The 19,359-nt window shown below is 35.4% G+C and overlaps 2 protein-coding genes across 2 annotated transcripts; one reads left to right on the forward strand and one right to left on the reverse strand.

The window, feature by feature from the left end:
- Positions 1–988: 988 nt before the first annotated feature.
- On the reverse strand, positions 989–8,840 carry LOC132563172 (mitochondrial import inner membrane translocase subunit Tim21-like). The gene is made up of 6 exons (XM_060227927.1): positions 8,274–8,840; positions 6,677–6,739; positions 5,915–6,012; positions 4,740–4,813; positions 2,893–2,992; positions 989–1,240 (listed from the first exon to the last, which is right to left on the reverse strand). Exons 1-6 carry the CDS (start codon positions 8,527–8,529, stop codon positions 1,151–1,153), a joined length of 681 nt encoding a protein of 226 aa, XP_060083910.1. The 5' UTR covers positions 8,530–8,840; the 3' UTR covers positions 989–1,150.
- A 264-nt stretch (positions 8,841–9,104) lies between these two features.
- On the forward strand, positions 9,105–15,197 carry LOC132563173 (mediator of RNA polymerase II transcription subunit 10-like). Its single transcript, XM_060227928.1, has 4 exons — positions 9,105–9,235; positions 11,139–11,222; positions 11,473–11,575; positions 14,173–15,197. The coding sequence occupies exons 1-4, from the start codon at positions 9,105–9,107 to the stop codon at positions 14,266–14,268; spliced, it is 414 nt and encodes a 137-aa protein (XP_060083911.1). The 3' UTR covers positions 14,269–15,197.
- The last annotated feature ends 4,162 nt before the right edge of the window (positions 15,198–19,359 follow it).

Raw genomic sequence — 19,359 nt, forward strand, 5'->3', positions numbered from 1 at the left:
TGTTACGTTTATATTTTATAGAGGACATAGGAAATGGAGCGTCAACATTTGGAGTCCATGGCTTTATCATTGACTTACATGTTTTGGCTAGCTAGGCTAGCTGTCATCAGAATAACTGCTGATACATTATGTATAACCCTTTTGAACTATCCTTAGAGGGTGAAATGAACACGAGGCCAATGCATGTATAATGGTACAAGGGCGAAAATAACCAGGAGCATAATACAGAAAGTCTTAATATTGTTTAAATATGCTAATACATGTACTTTTATAATACATATATCAGAATGTATACAGTTTTACTCACTTTTACATGTGCTAGAGGCACTATGTGGAATTATTGAAATAAGAGAAAACATTAGTATTATATATATACATATATAATTACAATTTTAATTCATTCTAGAAACATCAAGTAAGGTGTTTAGATTTACATTTTTTTGCATGTTTTGCTTTACATTACGCAATTGCCTTATACAAAACTACACAGCAACTTCTTACACAGACTTTTTTATTCTACATTTACTGTCGCTGGTGATGTAAATTTCAGAATGTGCCATAATAGATATTCTTTTAACTATTTACTCAAGTTTTGTACACTGTAATACTAACTACTCAGAGGCCTTTCGAGATTTAATGTAGTGTTTATACTCTATTAATTTTATTAACACTTTAAAAAAATAAAATATTTTGACTTCAATTTGTGTTTCAAGTTGTATTTCAAATTCATATTATGCATTATACAAGGCAGATTCACTCCAGCCCAGAGGTTTTCAACTTTCGATCAAATGATAATTGAAATTTGCAATCTATTTAAAAAAGTATTGAAGCACCATGGTGCAGAACAGAAGGTAATATTCACTTATTGTCAAATGTACTTGGTAATAGATAGATTTCCTACAATAAGACAAAGTACTGAAAATAGAAAGACAGGCTACAGGGTGATGAGTACCCATATTTTGTGAACAAACACACTAAAACTAAATCAATCATAGCAAATTGTTTTATTGCCTTGAGCAAAAATACATGCTGAAACAGTTCTCTTGGGTGTTATATTCTTGCTATAACAACTGTTCATTTCTCCCTGAATCAAACAAATATCTACTGTGTAGAGGTATTAGGCTGTTCCTCTGCTAGGACGATATTTGAGTTATCTGTTGTCCTGAATGATTATGGTGCGTGATGGGTAACCATACAGTTCCACAAACAGATACCTGTACTCATACTTCTGTCCAGGCATCTGCAAAAAAATATATTATATATATATCAAAAACAGTTTATCAAGCTTATGTTAAAGATATGGGTAGGTTTTAGAGTTAATCAGGTAGGTATTGTTACTAGTAGGTTTTAGAGTTAATCAGGTAGGTATTGTTACTAGTAGGTTTTAGAGTTAATCAGGTAGGTATTGTTACTAGTAGGTTTTAGAGTTAATCAGGTAGGTATTGTTACTAGGTAGGTTTTAGAGTTAATCAGGTAGGTAGTTACTAGTAGTTAATCAGGTAGGTTAGGTTTTAGAGTTAATCAGGTAGGTATTGTTACTAGTAGGTTTTAGAGTTAATCAGGTAGGTACTAGTAGGTTTTAGAGTTAATTAGGTATTGTTACTAGTAGGTTTTAGAGTTAATCAGGTAGGTATTGTTACTAGTAGGTTTTAGAGTTAATCAGGTAGGTATTGTTACTAGTAGGTTTTAGAGTTAATCAGGTAGGTATTGTTACTAGTAGGTTTTAGAGTTAATCAGGTAGGTATTGTTACTAGTAGGTTTTAGAGTTAATCAGGTAGGTATTGTTACTAGTAGGTTTTAGAGTTAATCAGGTAGGTATTGTTACTAGTAGGTTTTAGAGTTAATCAGGTAGGTATTGTTACTAGTAGGTTTTAGAGTTAATCAGGTAGGTATTGTTACTAGTAGGTTTTAGAGTTAATCAGGTAGGTATTGTTACTAGTAGGTTTTAGAGTTAATCAGGTAGGTATTGTTACTAGTAGGTTTTAGAGTTAATCAGGTAGGTATTGTTACTAGTAGGTTTTAGAGTTAATCAGGTAGGTATTGTTACTAGTAGGTTTTAGAGTTGATCTGGAAAGATGTTATTTGCACTTAATCCAATCCTATGAAAATGCTACTTGATGCAGTCTTTCATCTGCCGGTCTTCCTTATACCAAATAACTTTAGCCATATTGCAAAAATACCCCATGTATAAAAACCGGGGTGTCAGATGAATAAATTCGCAATCACATATCCTATTGGAAGATGAAATCTATTTCAGAAAATCTAATCATTCAGATGTGCTATGGAGAACATTTCCTGAATTGAGACCTATAGATCCACAGGAAGCGATACATGTATTTGAGAAAGACGAATAATACCATTGAAAAATAACTGTACACATGCATTTCCCTTGGGAAAAGTAGCTGACATGAGCTAATATATACAGATCTATACTCAGCATACATAGTAGAAAGTGTTGACAATTAATACTGTCAACAACCACACATGTTCTAAAGGCAGATACATCTCAAACCAAGAGTAACAAATAACCAATCCTTCTCTTTTAGGTCTTTATGTTTTTCCTTTCAGTTTTAAAACTCATTGTCATATATAATTCCATAGCAAATATCCTTTTGAAGAGCACAATTCAGAATGGAGATGAAGGGGCCCATAGACACAATAAAAATAACAAGGCCCATAGATCCTTTTCAACAATAACCAGGGTTGTCCTTTTGTATATTGTTTACACATTTTCGTTGGAAAATGAAGCACACAAAAATGATCATAATGAATTGCAGAAATATTTTATTGAATATTTCACAGTATCTACTATGTGAATAAATATACAAATAAATCAAGTCCTAACTACCTTTTATTTCAATGTTAACACCCATTATTTAATGAAACCCTTACCCTTTGTACTTCTAGATGAACTTTGCCTTTTTTTAGATGCCCTTCAATGTAAAACACCATTTTCATATGCTGTACACCATCCTGTTCAAACTGTACATGGCTGTAAAAGAAAATCTGTCTAGCTGTAGTATTCCATACCAAACAATATGATTATACAATGTTGAATCTTATTTCAGATATTTTTTTATATATATATATATGCAAATAATGATGAATCTATTGAGTGAAAAAGTAACAGAGTATAATACAGCATAGTTATGTTTATACATAACAGGAAATACATTGACACAACCCAAACTTATAACTGTGATCAGCTCTTATAACTGAGGTTCCTGGTCACAGCATGGTGACTGACTTTTTAAATGTGTTTTGACTTTTATGGAAAAAAAAAAAAAAGGTTAAATAAGGATTGTGCCAATGTAATATGCCAATCTGATTGCACTGGAAGGGATTCATATTGGCAGTAAAATACACTTTTTTGATGTCTAAACTGCCTCTCCTAGTCCTGGTATGTCTATACCTGGCCTCCTAGTCTCTACACCTACCTGGTATGTCTACGCCTGCCTCTCCTAGTCTCTACACCTACCTGGTAGGTCTATGCCTGTCTCTCCTAGTTTCTACACCTACCTGGTAGGTCTATGTCTGTCCTTCTAGTCTCTATACCTACCTGGTATGTCTATGCCTGCCTCTCCTAGTCTCTACACCTACCTGGTAGGTCTATGCCTGTCCTCCTAGTCTCTACACCTACCTGGTAGGTCTATGTCTGTCCTTCTAGTCTCTACACCTACCTGGTATGTCTATGCCTGCTTCTCCTAGTCTCTACACCTACCTGGTATGTCTATGCCTGCCTCTCCTTGTCTCTACACCTACCTGGTATGTCTACGCCTGCCTCTCCTAGTCTCTACACCTACCTGGTATGTCTACGCCTGCCTCTCCTAGTCTCTACACCTACCTGGTAGGTCTATGCCTGTCCTCCTAGTCTCTACACCTACCTGGTATGTCTACACCTGCTTCTCCTAGTCTCTACACCTACCTGGTATGTCTATGCCTGCCTCTCCTAGTCTCTATACCTACCTGGTATGTCTATGCCTGTCCTTCTAGTCTCTATACCTACCTGGTATGTCTATGCCTGCCTCTCCTAGTCTCTACACCTACCTGGTATGTCTATGCCTGTCTTCCTAGTCTCTACACCTACCTGGTATGTCTATGTCTGTCCTTCTTTCTAGTCTCTATATCTACCTGGTTTGTCTATTCCTGCCTCTCCTAGTCTCTACACCTACCTGGTAGGTCTATGCCTGCCTCTCCTTGTCTCTACACCTACCTGGTTTGTCTATGCCTGCCTCTCCTAGTCTCTACACCTACCTGGTATGTCTACGTCTGCCTCTCCTAGTCTCTACACCTACCTGGTATGTCTATGCTTGTCCTCCTAGTCTTAATACCTACCTGGTATGTCTATGCTTGTCCTCCTAGTCTTAATACCTACTTGGTATGTCTATGCTTGTCCTCCTAGTCTTAATACCTACCTGGTATGTCTACGTCTGCCTCTCCTAGTCTCTACACCTACCTGGTATGTCTATGCTTGTCCTCCTAGTCTTAATACCTACCTGGTATGTCTATGCTTGTCCTCCTAGTCTTAATACCTACCTGGTTTGTCTATGCCTGCCTCTCCTTGTCTCTACACCTACCTGGTATGTCTATGCCTGCCTCTCCTAGTCTCTACACCTACCTGGTATGTCTATGCTTGTCCTCCTAGTCTTAATACCTACCTGGTATGTCTACGTCTGCCTCTCCTAGTCTCTACACCTACCTGGTATGTCTATGCTTGTCCTCCTAGTCTTAATACCTACCTGGTATGTCTACGTCTGCCTCTCCTAGTCTCTTCACCATAACATTTTACAGGCTCACCCAGCACATCCATCAACTGCACAAAAAATTAGAAATACTTAATCGCTAAACATGTTCATTGTGTATGTGCCTGATCAATCAAATCTGATATTTGTTTCCACAATATTAACTTATAAGTCTATTGTAAATGCTTATTGCTTGTACTGAAACCACTTTTTCTGGAAGATATTCCCATGTTTTGGCATTTATGGATTTTGGAGCGCTGTGTTGGATAATGTTTTTAGTTCCTATGTACTCTGTACTGATCTTTTTTTTATGGCAGGAATTACAAAAACATTACATCAAGATCTATAAAGACATGTGTTCAACCTCAGTTTCACCACAACATTGTTCAAGTGTTAGAGTTTTCCAGTTGTAATATAAACATTTACAAGGTAATATCTAATCATGTCACTGAACTACACATAAATTAGTTATCCGTTATCAAATCCTGCTTCATTTCCATCTTGTGTGAAAACAGAAAAACAACTGTTCACAGACCTAGGCATATTATTCACTTAGCCTACATACCAAACCTGTGTTTATACAATGTGTTCAATACCTTAATGGTCTGTAGCTTTTTCTTCCTGTGTTATACAGGTTACAAGACTCTCATTACAGAAGGAAATGGAAACTTAATTGATTAAATATCAAATGCTTATTTGACTAATTAAGTTATTGATTCATAAGATCTCTGATGATAAACTTCTACTAGAACAACCAGTATAAGAGGAAAAAAATCAGCATTTTCTTTTCTCATTCTAAGCTTTTTTTCAGATGGCAATGTGATACATCATTGTCATGTATCTAAATGATTTAAGATCAGAAAACATAAATCGCAACAAATAAGAGACCGGTTCCTATTTTGTTGAGATTTACATACACCTTGCATACCTCTTGATATTGAAGAAAAGGACACCTATCCTTCCCTATACACTATTGCATTTGCTCTATTCCAGGACATCTAACATGGTGATATTATCTACACCTAACTTATTTTTGCTTGTGTCACTAACAAGATTGTTTATAAAACAACAAGAGCAATTCATTCTTTAAAATATCCCCTTTTGTTTTTGTGATAATTGGTTTTTCCAACAGAAACATTTAAATCATTTTAAAACTCCAGTTGTATACATACCTCTGTATTCTGCTTACATAGATCAAAGGCATTACTATATATTCCTCTAGGACTTTGACTGGAAAACACTTCCTTTCCAATGATGTAGAGCAGACCACCTATACAAAGTTAGAAAGAAATTTCAAACAAATTTTCAAAACCTCAAACTTCAGAATAAAAATGATGTTATCCTTAGACTAAAACAAGATTAAAATTACAACACAAAACAAATATAATGCATGTCAATTTCCTGAATATTGTTTAAAGCCCTTGTTAGACCACATCTAGAGTATGTAGTAAGTGCATGGAGTCTGTCTAGAGTTACAGATATAGAATTGATGGAGAAAGTACAGAGGAGGGCTACAAACTAACCCCTGGGCTAAAGAACTTGTCGTACGAGGAACATCTGAAGAGATTAAATCTCCCAATGCTTCAACATCACCTTGATATAAGAAGGAATTTCTTTAGTCATAGAATTGTAGATATATGGATCAACTTACAGCAACATATCATTGATGCAGATAACGTTTACCATTTCAAGGTATTGCTTGATGAACACCAGAAAAACAGTTGTTGTAGCATTAAAATTCTAATTTAACAGTTGACTCTACATAGCTATTATACCTGATGATGTAAATTTACTCACTGCATATGTATTGTTGGTATGGATATAGAGGCTTTCCCCCTGCATCCATTGATTTTCCTTATAAAATCATGAGATGTAATTTAACACAAACACGACTTTAAGTTAACAAACTTATATTATCCTTCAAGTGTGCTCACCTGTTATACCAACACCAAAGAGAATAATTCCTCCCCAAAATGATGTTTTACCAGCTTCTTTTACTGAAAATTAAAGTTTTCTATCATTAAATATTTCTTTAACATAAATGAGTACATGGTTATCCTTGAGATAGGAGAATATGCTTGGAGCCAATGATTGCTACTGCATACATGAAATAATAAATATGTGTCATATTAATGCTAGATCAATAAAAACAGTTCAGTCAAGGGCTGACAAAAAGAATTTACATTTGGTTGAAATAACTTTGCTGATATGGTTAGTCCTTATGTAAGTATGTTGTATAATTTGCTTCTTCAAAATGTGCCATTAATATCTACAATTTTCAGGGAGAACAAGTTAGCCTCTGTAACCTTGAACTTGCACTAAATGATTGGTCTTAAGCTTAGAGTTTAATGGTCAACTCTGTACCACTGTGATTTTGAATGACATACCCCCTGGCATGATTACTATTACTAAATCATTATCAAACCATTACTTTGACCTTTAATCACATGGTTTGTTCTTTGTAACTTTGCTTCAGAAAATCATTACCAAATTTAAACCAGTTAAAAGAAACAAAGTTTGAGCTCTCAACTTGACATGGTGACCTTGACCTTAATGCATAATATAAACATCTCATCTGAAAGTGTATTTCAAATTAAATGTCTAAGTCAGTTAAAACTTGTGTCACATCACTTGTCACTATAGTTAATGTTAAATATTACCAATATATAACAAAAACAATAAAATAATTATTTTTTTTACTTGTTGCTAAAGAATCAAACCAAGATCCCCTGGTTTACTAGTCTGATGCACCACCAATGGAGATAAGAGGAAACCACAGGTGAGATGGTAGGGAGCTACTAAATGATGTAATCTATCATGTTACCAGGTATACAATATCATTACATGAATGCCATACTTCTCTTCCAGGTAAAAATAACTTCCCTAATTGTCTTAAATTTCCAAAGGTAACAGTGTTGCTTGCGACAGCCAGCCTTGATGATTGTTTTGTAGTTATTTCAGGGGTCCATACTGGGGTGGGGGCATATAAAGCATATATTAAGTCTTGACTCTTTGAGGTACACAAATTTATATGTAGCTAGCATTTCAGAAGACAATATTAAGGTGATATGACATGTCATTCACATGTTTGTAGTACAGAACTATTTACAAAAAGTAAATGTGACTGTAACTGTGATTGCTGACTGAGTCAGGTTAAACTAAATGATAATTTCTATCGAGTTTAATTACCAGTACTGGTATTTAAATCTCTCTATCCATATGTATTGTATACATTATATAATACATAACTACTATAGGTTATATATAACTGTTCATCTTGTGTTGATGTACATTGTTAAACATCACTGTGAAATGGCTTAATATAAGTTTGATAACTTGTGCCCAATCCCATTGTATATATTTGATGCAAATAAAATAAGTTTAAACTAAAGCAAACAAAAAGACAGACACCAAAGGATATACCTACATAGTATGATACATTAATGACGTCTCTGTAATGAGAGATCAGATTATAAATATTTCTAAATAAGTGTACTTTTTTCTAAAGTTAGTTCTTCTTGGATTATTTACCCTTTTCCTTCGTGGTTAATTCAGAAAAGGGACTCTCTCTTGTTATGTCAATCTCTGTGTTTTTCTTTGACTCTGCATATAATTTCACTGAAGTAGTTAAACACTTCGGACTCCATACAGACGTAGTGTGTTTAGGTAGTGTGGTACATTGTAAGAAAGGTTTTCTACATATCACAAATGAAATAGTCTTCTGTGACTGATTATACACCACGGGAATCTTCAGGAGCCACTTCGAACTTGTGAAGAAAGATTGCATATTGTTATTTTCCCGTTGACTTAACAGTGGAAAGTGTTCATTAATGCCGTTAACTTTCAAAGTAATGTAAAATAACAAAACTGAAGACAATCCCTATCTGTCTTTGCTCTTATTCAGTTGACATTCGGTCACATTGAGTTGACAATCAGGAGACCTAACTAAGAAAGCCAAGCAGTTTTGATGTCACCATCAAGAACCAGCCAAACTTAAATGCCGATGATTTTCAAGCGCACATTGAGTAACGCGAGGTCTCCGCATCCACAGCTATCTGTCAATCAAACGTTGAACAGGTGAAAGTGAAAGGACATCGTGCAGTTTAGGTGGGAATAAGAGTTATCTCCTTTCGCGAACTTCCGCTACTATAGTCATTTGCTGATAACTTATTATAAAATGTAATATTAAAGTAAACTCGTCAAAGGTTCCCGGCCAGTTTAATATTCAATGCTAAAGAATGAGTTGAAAATGAATCATAATATATATGCATTGGTTGAAACAATCTACAATTTTTAAAAATGATACTTTACAAGGACTAAAATGAAACGAACTATAGCGCGACTTCGCCATCCGGTTTCAAGATGGCGGACAGAATGGACCGGTTCGAGGCATTAGAGCAACAATTAGAGATGTTTATCGAAAACACTCGGCAGCTTGGCATTGTAGTCAGTGATTTCCAACCACAAGGACAAAGTAATATGAACCAAAAAATGTAAGCTTCTGCTTAGAATAGTTTGCCTTTTTCAGACTTGTTTCCCTAACGCAATGTTCAGCTGATTACGCACAAAAGTCGGAGAAAGATGTGGTCACCCACAGTAATGATAAATCAAACGTTCTGTATGTGAAATACAACTAGTATATCACGAAAATAGCAGAGATAGTATGTTTAAATGCTTTTTTCGTAGTATACTAGTTGTACTTCACATATAGAATGCCCGATTCACATGGGTCATATCATACTCGCCATCTTTCACATTTTCAGTCCACAGCCATGAGATGGTAGGCTGTTCGTTTTGTCATTCGTTTTTGTTTCGTCCGTCTTACAGTGATTACTGTTATTGTATTTTCTGTTGGTCCCTAAAGACTACAGATGGCTAACAATTTGCCCCAGAAAAATATCAGCGTGAAAAAAGAAATTAAAAAATATATACATATAGAATATATATCTATATTTAAACCACGATTTTTCATTACTTTTTTTTTCAAATTAATGTTAACAATTTTGTTATGCTTCTGAGTTTTTGAATCTGTGGCCATCTTGGATTTGACTGTTAAAATTTGCTTTTGTTTTCGGTTGAAGAGAATTTTTTTGTTTCAAATTTGATATTTCGCATATAGGCTCTCCTTTAGCTTGATCCTTATAGTTGTTAAGTTCAGTGATAGCCTCACTGAATGTGCATTTTCATTATTGTTGATAATTTGATATGTATATCTCCACCGTGTATTCTCTATTTGTCCATACCAACAAATTGATGCATACTTTTTGGTAAACCTCAAGTCTGACATTTTTTCCTGCCAAAATTTAATCACCTGTTTTGCTTTTCAATCAGTTGTTGAGCTGTTTCTCAAGAGTGATAATAACATCAAACGAATATGGACTGTTATTTTCTTTCACATTTCATAGATAAAGAAATAAACGTGAAAATAACATATTATTATTTTTTTTTTTGTTTACTGGTGTGTAAGCTGTATTTTTAGGTCACCTGAGATGAAGTCCACCATGCATCATTCGCCTTAAACAATAGACATTTTCCACTTCTTCTTAATAACCAAAAGGCCTAGAGTGCTGATAATGGGTCTGAAGCATGCTGGGATGAAGGGCTACCAAGTTTGTTATAATGGCATTGACACACTTTCAAGATCACAGGGATCAAATGTGTTGAAATCTTTAAACAACTTCTCAATAACCAAAGGCCAAGGGTCATGATATTGGGCCAGTAGCATGCTGAGATGAAGGGATATATTTTTGATTCAAATGAATGGCCTTGACCTTCATTCAAGGTCACAGGGGTCAAATATGTTTAACTACAACCACAGAGAGTGTTATCAGTTTTGTTTAGTTGAAAATCAAGCCTTAGAACTTAGATATAATAGAGACTTTGTAAGTATGCATATATCGGTTCTGTTCTGTCTGCCCCAGTGCAGGGACTGTTGGACTGGCTATGAAATTGTCCAAGACCTGAAGACCCCAGGTGAACGTTAAAGCCCATGGGCCTCTTTTTAAAAGATGTTTCAACATATTGCGCTAACGCACATCATTTAAAATGTAACAGAAATGCAGTTTTCTTAAATATAGCAACAGACTTGAGTTATTTACAACAATTATACACATTAAGTGACATTTTAATCAAAAGGCTAACTGAAGAGATTTTTTTGTTAACCTGTACTGATTGTAAATTTGGATGTGAAGGAAAACCTTTCAGAGGAGTAGGTGCTTTACACTGAACTATAAATTAGCTGATATACAGCTGAATTTTTGTTCACTATTTTGGCTTCCTCTGGTGCATTGTAACTGCTGTACCAGCAGTATGATACTGTTAAACACCAATTACTCTCAATGGGTTTCAGTTATTTTCTATCGATTTGAAAAAAAACTTCTTTAATTAATTTTACAGACAAAAGATGGTTGCTGGGATGCAGGAGATTGATAAACTGAAATCACAAATGGGTGATATCAATGTGCCTTTAGAAGTATTTGAGTGAGTTTCTTAGCTTCATTTGAAGTAATCTAAATTCATTTTGTGATGATAGACATGATTTTTAAGACTAGTGAATTAGGATTTAAATGTGTTGTATTTAATAGAAGTAAAGGATCCTACATTTGTTCGTATAACCAGTCCAGAACAATAGATGTAAATGATAAAAAGCAATATATCTGATGTAATAATGAGGTACTTTTTTAACACATTGTTCTACGATACTCAACATCTCTGGAATCTCTAATTTCAGTTATATTGATCAGGGAAAAAACCCAAACCTCTATACTAAAGACTGTTTAGAAAAGGCACTTGCAAAAAATGAACAAGTGAAAGGAAAGATAGACAATTTGAAGGTAAGTTTTTGTATAAAGACCAGCACATTAACACTAAACCTGTAAGCTAACACACATTGGAGTTACATTTACACATCAAAGGAGTACATTCTTTGTTATACATTATAAGCCATGACATGACCATCACTGTGACATTATTTTGTGATTAAGGGAAACTTTAAAAGACAAAAGGTTGATATCTGAAAATAGACAATGATTTGAAGAATGAAATACTTAGTTCCTACTCATCACACTGGGAGCATCAACAGGGACAAAATCGTGGTCTGCAGTCTGTGTACTTTGTCTATCAGTCAGTCTGTGTACTGTGTCCATCAGTCTGTGTACTGTGTCTATCAGTCAGTCTGTGTCCATCAGTCTGTGTACTGTGTCTATCAGTCAGTCTGTGTACTGTGTCCATCAGTCAGTCTGTGTACTGTGTCCATCAGTCTGTGTACTGTGTCTATCAGTCAGTCTGTGTACTGTGTCTATCAGTCAGTCTGTGTACTGTGCTCATCAGTCTGTGTACTGTGTCCATCAGTCTGTCTGTGTACTGTGTCTATCAATTAGTCTGTGTACTGTGTCCATCAGTCTGTGTACTGTGCCCATCAGTCTGTGTACTGTGTCTATCAGTCAGTCTGTGTACTGTGTCTATCAGTCAGTCTGTGTACTGTGTCCATCAGTCTGTCTGTGTACTGTGTCCATCAGTCTGTCTGTGTACTGTGTCCATCAGTCTGTGTACTGTGTCCATCAGTATGTGTACTGTGCTCATCAGTCTGTGTACAGTGTCCATCAGTCTGTGTACTCTGGCCATTAGTCTGTGTACTGTGTCTATCAGTCAGTCTGTGTACTGTGTTCATCAGTCTGTGTACTGTGCCCATCAGTCTGTGTACTGTGTCTATCAGTCTGTTTGTGTACTTTGTCCATCAGTCTGTCTGGGCTCTGTGTCCATCAGTCTGTGTACTGTGCTCATCAGTCTGTGTACTGTGTCCATCAGTCTGTCTGTGTACTGTGCCCATCAGTCAGTCTGTGTACTGTGCCTATCAGTCAGTCTGTGTACTGTGTCTATCAGTTAGTCTGTGTACTGTGTCCATCAGTCTGTGTACTGTGCCCATCAGTCTGTGTACTGTGTCTATCAGTTTGTTTGTGTACTTTGTCCATCAGTCTGTCTGGGTACTGTGTCCATCAGTCTGTGTACTCTGGCCATCAGTCTGTATACTGTGTCTATCAATCAGTCTGTGTACTTTTTCTATCAGTCTGTCTGTGTACTGTGTCCATCAGTCAGTCTGTGTACTGTGTCCATCAGTCAGTCTGTGTACTGTGTCTATCAGTCTGTGTACTGTGTCCATCAACTGATTCATGTACTGTGTTTCTGTATACTGTGTCTATCAATCAGTCTGTGTACTGTGTCCATCAGTCTGTGTACTGTATCTATCAGTCAGTCTGTGTACGGTGTCCATCAGTCAGTCTGTGTCCATCAGTCTGTGTACTGTGTCTATCAGTCAGTCTGTGTACTGTGTCTATCAGTCTGTGTACTGTGTCTATCAGTCAGTCTGTGTACTGTGTCTATCAGTCTGTGTACTGTGTCTATCAGTCAGTCTGTGTACTGTGTCCATCAGTCTGTCTGTGTACTGTGTCCATCAGTCTGTGTACTGTGTCCATCAGTCTGTGTACTGTGCCCATCAGTCAGTCTGTGTACTGTGTCCATCAGTCTGTGTACTGTGTCTATCAGTCTGTGCACTGTGTCCATCAGTCTGTGTACTGTGTCCATCAGTCTGTGTACTCTGCCCATCAGTCTGTGTACTGTGTCTGTCAGTCTGTTTGTGTACTTTGTCCATCAGTCTGTCTGGGTACTGTGTCCATCAGTCTGTGTACTCTGGCCATCAGTCTGTGTACTGTGTCTATCAGTCAGTCTGTGTACTGTGTCCATCAGTCTGTGTACTGTGTCTGTCAGTCTGTCTGGGTACTCTGTCTATCAATTAGTCTGTGTACTGTGTCCATCAGTCAGTCTGTTTACTGTGCCCATCAGTAAGTCTGTGTACTGTGTCCATCAGTCAGTCTGTGTACTGTGCCCATCATTCAGTCTGTGTACTGTGTCTATCAGTTAGTCTGTGTACGGTGCCCATCAGTAAGTCTGTGTACTGTGTCCATCAGTAAGTCTGTGTACTGTGTCTTTCAGTTAGTCTGTGTTCTCTGTCTATCAATTAGTCTGTGTACTGTATCTGTCATTCTGTGTGTAAACCTTTATACATAGAGACATATGAGCAGTCTTGTATATATGAGGATCTCAATCAGTACAATGTGGGTATACACAACCTCAAGTGAAGGTCTGAGATTTGTGGTTCACTACTCTTTACCTGTGGCAGTTTGTGATTCACAGGAGAAATCCACAGGTCTGTGTTTTAAGGTGCTTGTGTCCTTGTGTAAGGCACTTTATCCCAATTACTCTGATTGGCATGCCACATAATCCAGTGAGTTTATTTGTATATGTTGACATATATATGTCTTAAAGTGTCTGATTCAAATTGTAGCTATGTTTTCATAGAATTGGAAATACTCTCTGGAAATAATACATTTAAAATTGTTTTGTTTACTTCAAATGAATATTATCATTTTTACAGAAATTCAAGACATTGCTGCTAGTTGAATTGGATAAAGTATTTCCTAAAGAAATAAACACATACCGAGCCCTGCGAGGAGATGATCGGCCCTTATAAGGGTATATACCTATACCTTGTGTAAAACTTGGCAGCTTGTACACACAGCAGTGAACAGACATCTACATGCTTTACAACTTGAAGAGTGGACAAACATAAAAACTATTATACTTATCTTAGCAACTATTCATTGTAAAACATGATATTTCACAACATAAACTATTATATGTTAACTTCAATATTCTGTGAGAATTTTCTGTCATTGTGTTTTTTCTTTGTTGTTTCCTTTCTTGGAAAAATTGGATCAACTTCTTCAAATTTCTTGTTTATTTGTTTGAAAAGGATTTGGAAACTTGTATAATGTAGTCATAACCACCGCCAATCCTGTTGAACAGTCAATGAAACTTAAAAAACGTATTATTAACTTATGTATTATTGTCAGTGAATCAAGATTGAAATCTTCATGTTACACCCAAACACTCATTTTTAAGCTACTTGTGCAATACTTCATCTTTGTCAGGAGTTTATTATAAGTTTGTATAGTCTATACCAATACATTTTAATATGTTCACTCCAAACACTACTGTATGTCGTTTTTTTTCAATATGGATTGATTATATAATTTCCTGTAAATTAGGTAAGTTGTATCTTTGTGTATACATTTGTCTGTAGAGAAAAGAGAAAAATGGTTTGTATGCAGGGAGATGAGCAAAAAATGTCCGAGGGAGGTAAGAGAAATATTTTTGTGTATGTATGAAAAATATTGTAGGTGTTAACAGATATTGAATTGAAAATTTTTTATTTCATACTTTTCATAAAAGAAGTTTTGAGAAATTTCCTTGATTGTAGAGATAAGGAATTTTCTGTATGTATGATGAGAGAAAGCGTCCTGGAGTTGTTGAGAGAAGATAAATGTCATACTTGTATATAAAGTGTATCAAGTTGTCAGATGTGATGATATAATTATAAATAAAAACTACATAAAGAAAGAGTCTTGTAACTGTGTTTTAAGTATTTATGACACAAAGGTTATAGTCCGCAATGTCCGTTTAAGGAAGTTGAAATGGAATTTAGAATTGGGACCCAGCTAAAGGTTAATACAGCTGTCTGTTTGGGATGAGAATTGTTTCATCAAAACCTTTGCAATCATTAATCCTACATTGATAACATGGTGACAAGTCACCATTATACAACTGCATTGAATACATCTGAATCTAGCAATAGGATAAGTATTGAACAGTAACATACGTGTAGTGACAAATGAGTTTTATGATGTCTGACAACTCTGTTGACAAATGAGTCTGATGAAGTCTGTCAACACCACTGACTAATGAGTGATGATGTATGTCAGCACCACTGACTAATGAGTGATGATGTATGTCAGCACCAGTGACTAATGAGTGATGAAGTATGTCAGCACCAGTGACTAATGAGTGATGAAGCATGTCAGCACCACTGACTAATGAGTGATGCAGTCTGTCAACACCACTGACTAATGAGTGATGATGTATGTCAGCACCACTGACTAATGAGTGATGAAGTATGTCAGCACCGCTGACTAATGAGTGATGCAGTCTGTCAGCACCACTGACTAATGAGTGATGAAGTATGTCAGCACCACTAATGAGTGATGAAGTCTGTCAGCACCACTAATGAGTGATGAAGTCTGTCAGCACCACTAATGAGTGATGAAGTATGTCAGCACCACTAATGAGTGATGAAGTATGTCAGCACCACTAATGAGTGATGAAGTATGTCAGCACCACTAATGAGTGATGAAGTATGTCAACACCACTAATGAGGGATGAAGTATGTCAGCACCACTAATGAGTGATGAAGTATGTCAGCAACACTGACTAATGAGTGATGAAGTCTGTCAGCACCACTAATAAGTGATGAAGTATGTCAGCACCACTAATGAGTGATGAAGTATGTCAGCACCACTAATGAGTGATGAAGTATGTCAGCAACACTGACTAATGAGTGATGAAGTATGTCAGTACCACTAATGAGTGATGAAGTATGTCAACACCATGAATGAGTGATGAAGTATGTCAGCAACACCATGAATGAGTGATGAAGTCTGTCAGCACCACTAATGAGTGATGAAGTATGTCAGCACCACTAATGAGTGATGAAGTATGTCAGCACCACTAATGAGTGATGAAGTATGTCAGCACCACTAATGAGGGATGAAGTATGTCAGCACCACTAATGAGTGATGAAGTATGTCAGCAACACTGACTAATGAGTGATGAAGTCTGTCAGCACCACTAATGAGTGATGAAGTATGTCATCACCACTAATGAGTGATGAAGTATGTCAGTACCACTAATGAGTGATGAAGTATGTCAGCACCACTAATGAGGGATGAAGTATGTCATCACCACTAATGAGTGATGAAGTCTTGTCAGCACCACTAATGAGTGATGAAGTCTTGTCAGCACCACTAATGAGTGATGAAGTATGTCAACACCATGAATGAGTGATGAAGTATGTCAGTACCACTAATGAGTGATGAAGTATGTCAGCACCACTAATGAGGGATGAAGTATGTCAGCACCACTAATGAGTGATGAAGTATGTCAGCAACACTGACTAATGAGTGATGAAGTATGTCAGCACCGCTGATTAATGAATGAGTCTGATGAAGTCTGACAATTCAGCAACTAATTGTGTTGTGATATAATAATTTTGGACAACATTGAAACATCCTGGTTCATGGCTATTATATCTCTATAAAACAACGGCTACACGAGGTAGGTGTACTCATTTATTGTTTTAAATTTAGTATAAAAAAGACATAATGACAAAATACATTTATATACAGTTACAAAAATATTTCAGAGTAGTCAAATTATACACTTTGAAATAAAAAGTTTGAAAGTATAACAATTTCTTGGTGATACCAACATAATAAAGACTGATAACAGTGGATACTTCAAAGAGAGAACGCCATTATGATCATCATACTAGGATACAATGAAATCATCTAAAACAATATTTCTATTCCACTATCCAAACAAAACTAAAGGATATACATATAATATGCGTGGAATAGAAAAACAATATTTCTATTCCACTATCCAAACAAAACTGTAGGATATACATATAATATGCGTGGGATGGTAAAACAATATTTCTATTCCACTATCCAAACAAAACTATAGGATATACATATAATATGCGTGGGATGGAAAAACAATATTTCTATTCCACTTTCCAAACAAAACTGTAGGATATACATATAATATGCGTGGGATGGTAAAACAATATTTCTATTCCACTATCCAAACAAAACTATAGGATATACATATAATATGCGTGGGATGGAAAAACAATATTTCTATTCCACTTTCCAAACAAAACTGTAGGATATACATATAATATGCGTGGGATGGTAAAACAATATTTCTATTCCACTATCCAAACAAAACTATAGGGTATACATATAATATGCATGGAATAGAAAACAATATTTCTATTCCAATATCCAAACAAAACTGAAGGATATACATTCAATATGCGTAGAATAGAAAAACAATATTTCTATTCCACTATCCAAACAAAACTAAAGGATATACATATAGTATGCGTTGAATAGAAAAACAATATTTCTATTCCACTATCCAAACAAAACTATAGGATATACATATAATATGCGTGGAATAGAAAAACAATATTTCTATTCCACTAATCCAAACAAAACTATAGGATATACATATAATATGCGTGGAATAGAAAAACAATATTTCTATTCCACTATTCAAACAAAACTATAGAATATACATATAGTATGTGTTGGATGGTAAAACAATATTTCTGTTCCACTATCCAAACAAAACTATAGAATATACATATAGTATGTGTGGAATGGAAAAACAATATTTCTGTTCCACTAATCCGACAAAACTGTAGAATATACATATAGTATGTGTTGGATGGTAAGATATTTCTGTTCCACTAATCTAACAACACTGTAGAATATACATATAGTATGTGTTGGATGGTAAAACAATATTTCTGTTCCACTAATCCAACAAAACTATAGAATATACATATAGTATGTGTTGGATGGTAAGATATTTCTGTTCCACTAATCCAACAACACTGTAGAATATACATATAATATGTTTGGGATGGTAAAACAATATTTCTATTCCACTAATCCAACAACACTGTAGAATATACATCTTGTATGTGTGGGATGGTAAAACAATATTTCTGTTCCACTAATCCGACAAAACTATAGAATATACATATAATATGTGTGGGATGGTAAAACAATATTTCTATTCCACTAATCTAACAACACTATAGAAAATACATATAATATGTGTGGGATGGTAAAACAATATTTCTGTTCTACTAATCCGACAAAACTATAGAATATACATATAATATGTGTGGGATGGTAAAACAATATTTCTGTTCAACTAATCCAACAACACTGTAGAATATACATATAATATGTGTTGGATGGTAAAACAATATTTCTGTTCCACTAATCCAACAACATTGTAGAATATACATATAGTATGTGTTGGATGGTAAAACAATATTTCTGTTCCACTAATCCGACAAAACTATAGAATATACATATAATATGTGTGGGTTGGTAAAACAATATTTCTATTCCACTAATCCAACAACACTATAGAAAATACATATAATATGTGTGGGATGGTAAAGCAATATTTCTGTTCTACTAATCCAACAAAACTATAGAATATACATTTAGTATGTGTGAGATGGATAGATAATATTATACTAATTCTTTTCTGTCACGTCGTCAAAGGTATCGCATGGCGAGTCTTGTTCCTTTTATCAGTGTTAAAACCGTGGACTGAGAAAAATGGCGCGGAATTCAGTGTGTTTGTATAGTATAAAATTCCCGCTCTATCTATGGTTGCAATATCCCTGACATTTTGACATTTCAATGGAAGTGCAGTTACAAACTTTGTTTTCTCCAGAACGGAAGGATTTAAAAAAGAAAAAAAAAAGATTTTGCATTCGTCAACACCCACTTGAGTTACGAGTGATGTATGCATATGTCAGCAACCTAAAGACAAGTTACATGTTGATGTAAACACTACGTGTATTATATATACAATGTAGTAACCTTGTGACATCAAAGATAAAAGTTTAGTC

This window comes from Ylistrum balloti, unplaced genomic scaffold (genome assembly GCF_031769215.1).
Source record: "Ylistrum balloti isolate Yb309-2 unplaced genomic scaffold, AGI_CSIRO_Ybal_v1 Utg371622, whole genome shotgun sequence".
Taxonomy (NCBI): domain Eukaryota; kingdom Metazoa; phylum Mollusca; class Bivalvia; order Pectinida; family Pectinidae; genus Ylistrum; species Ylistrum balloti.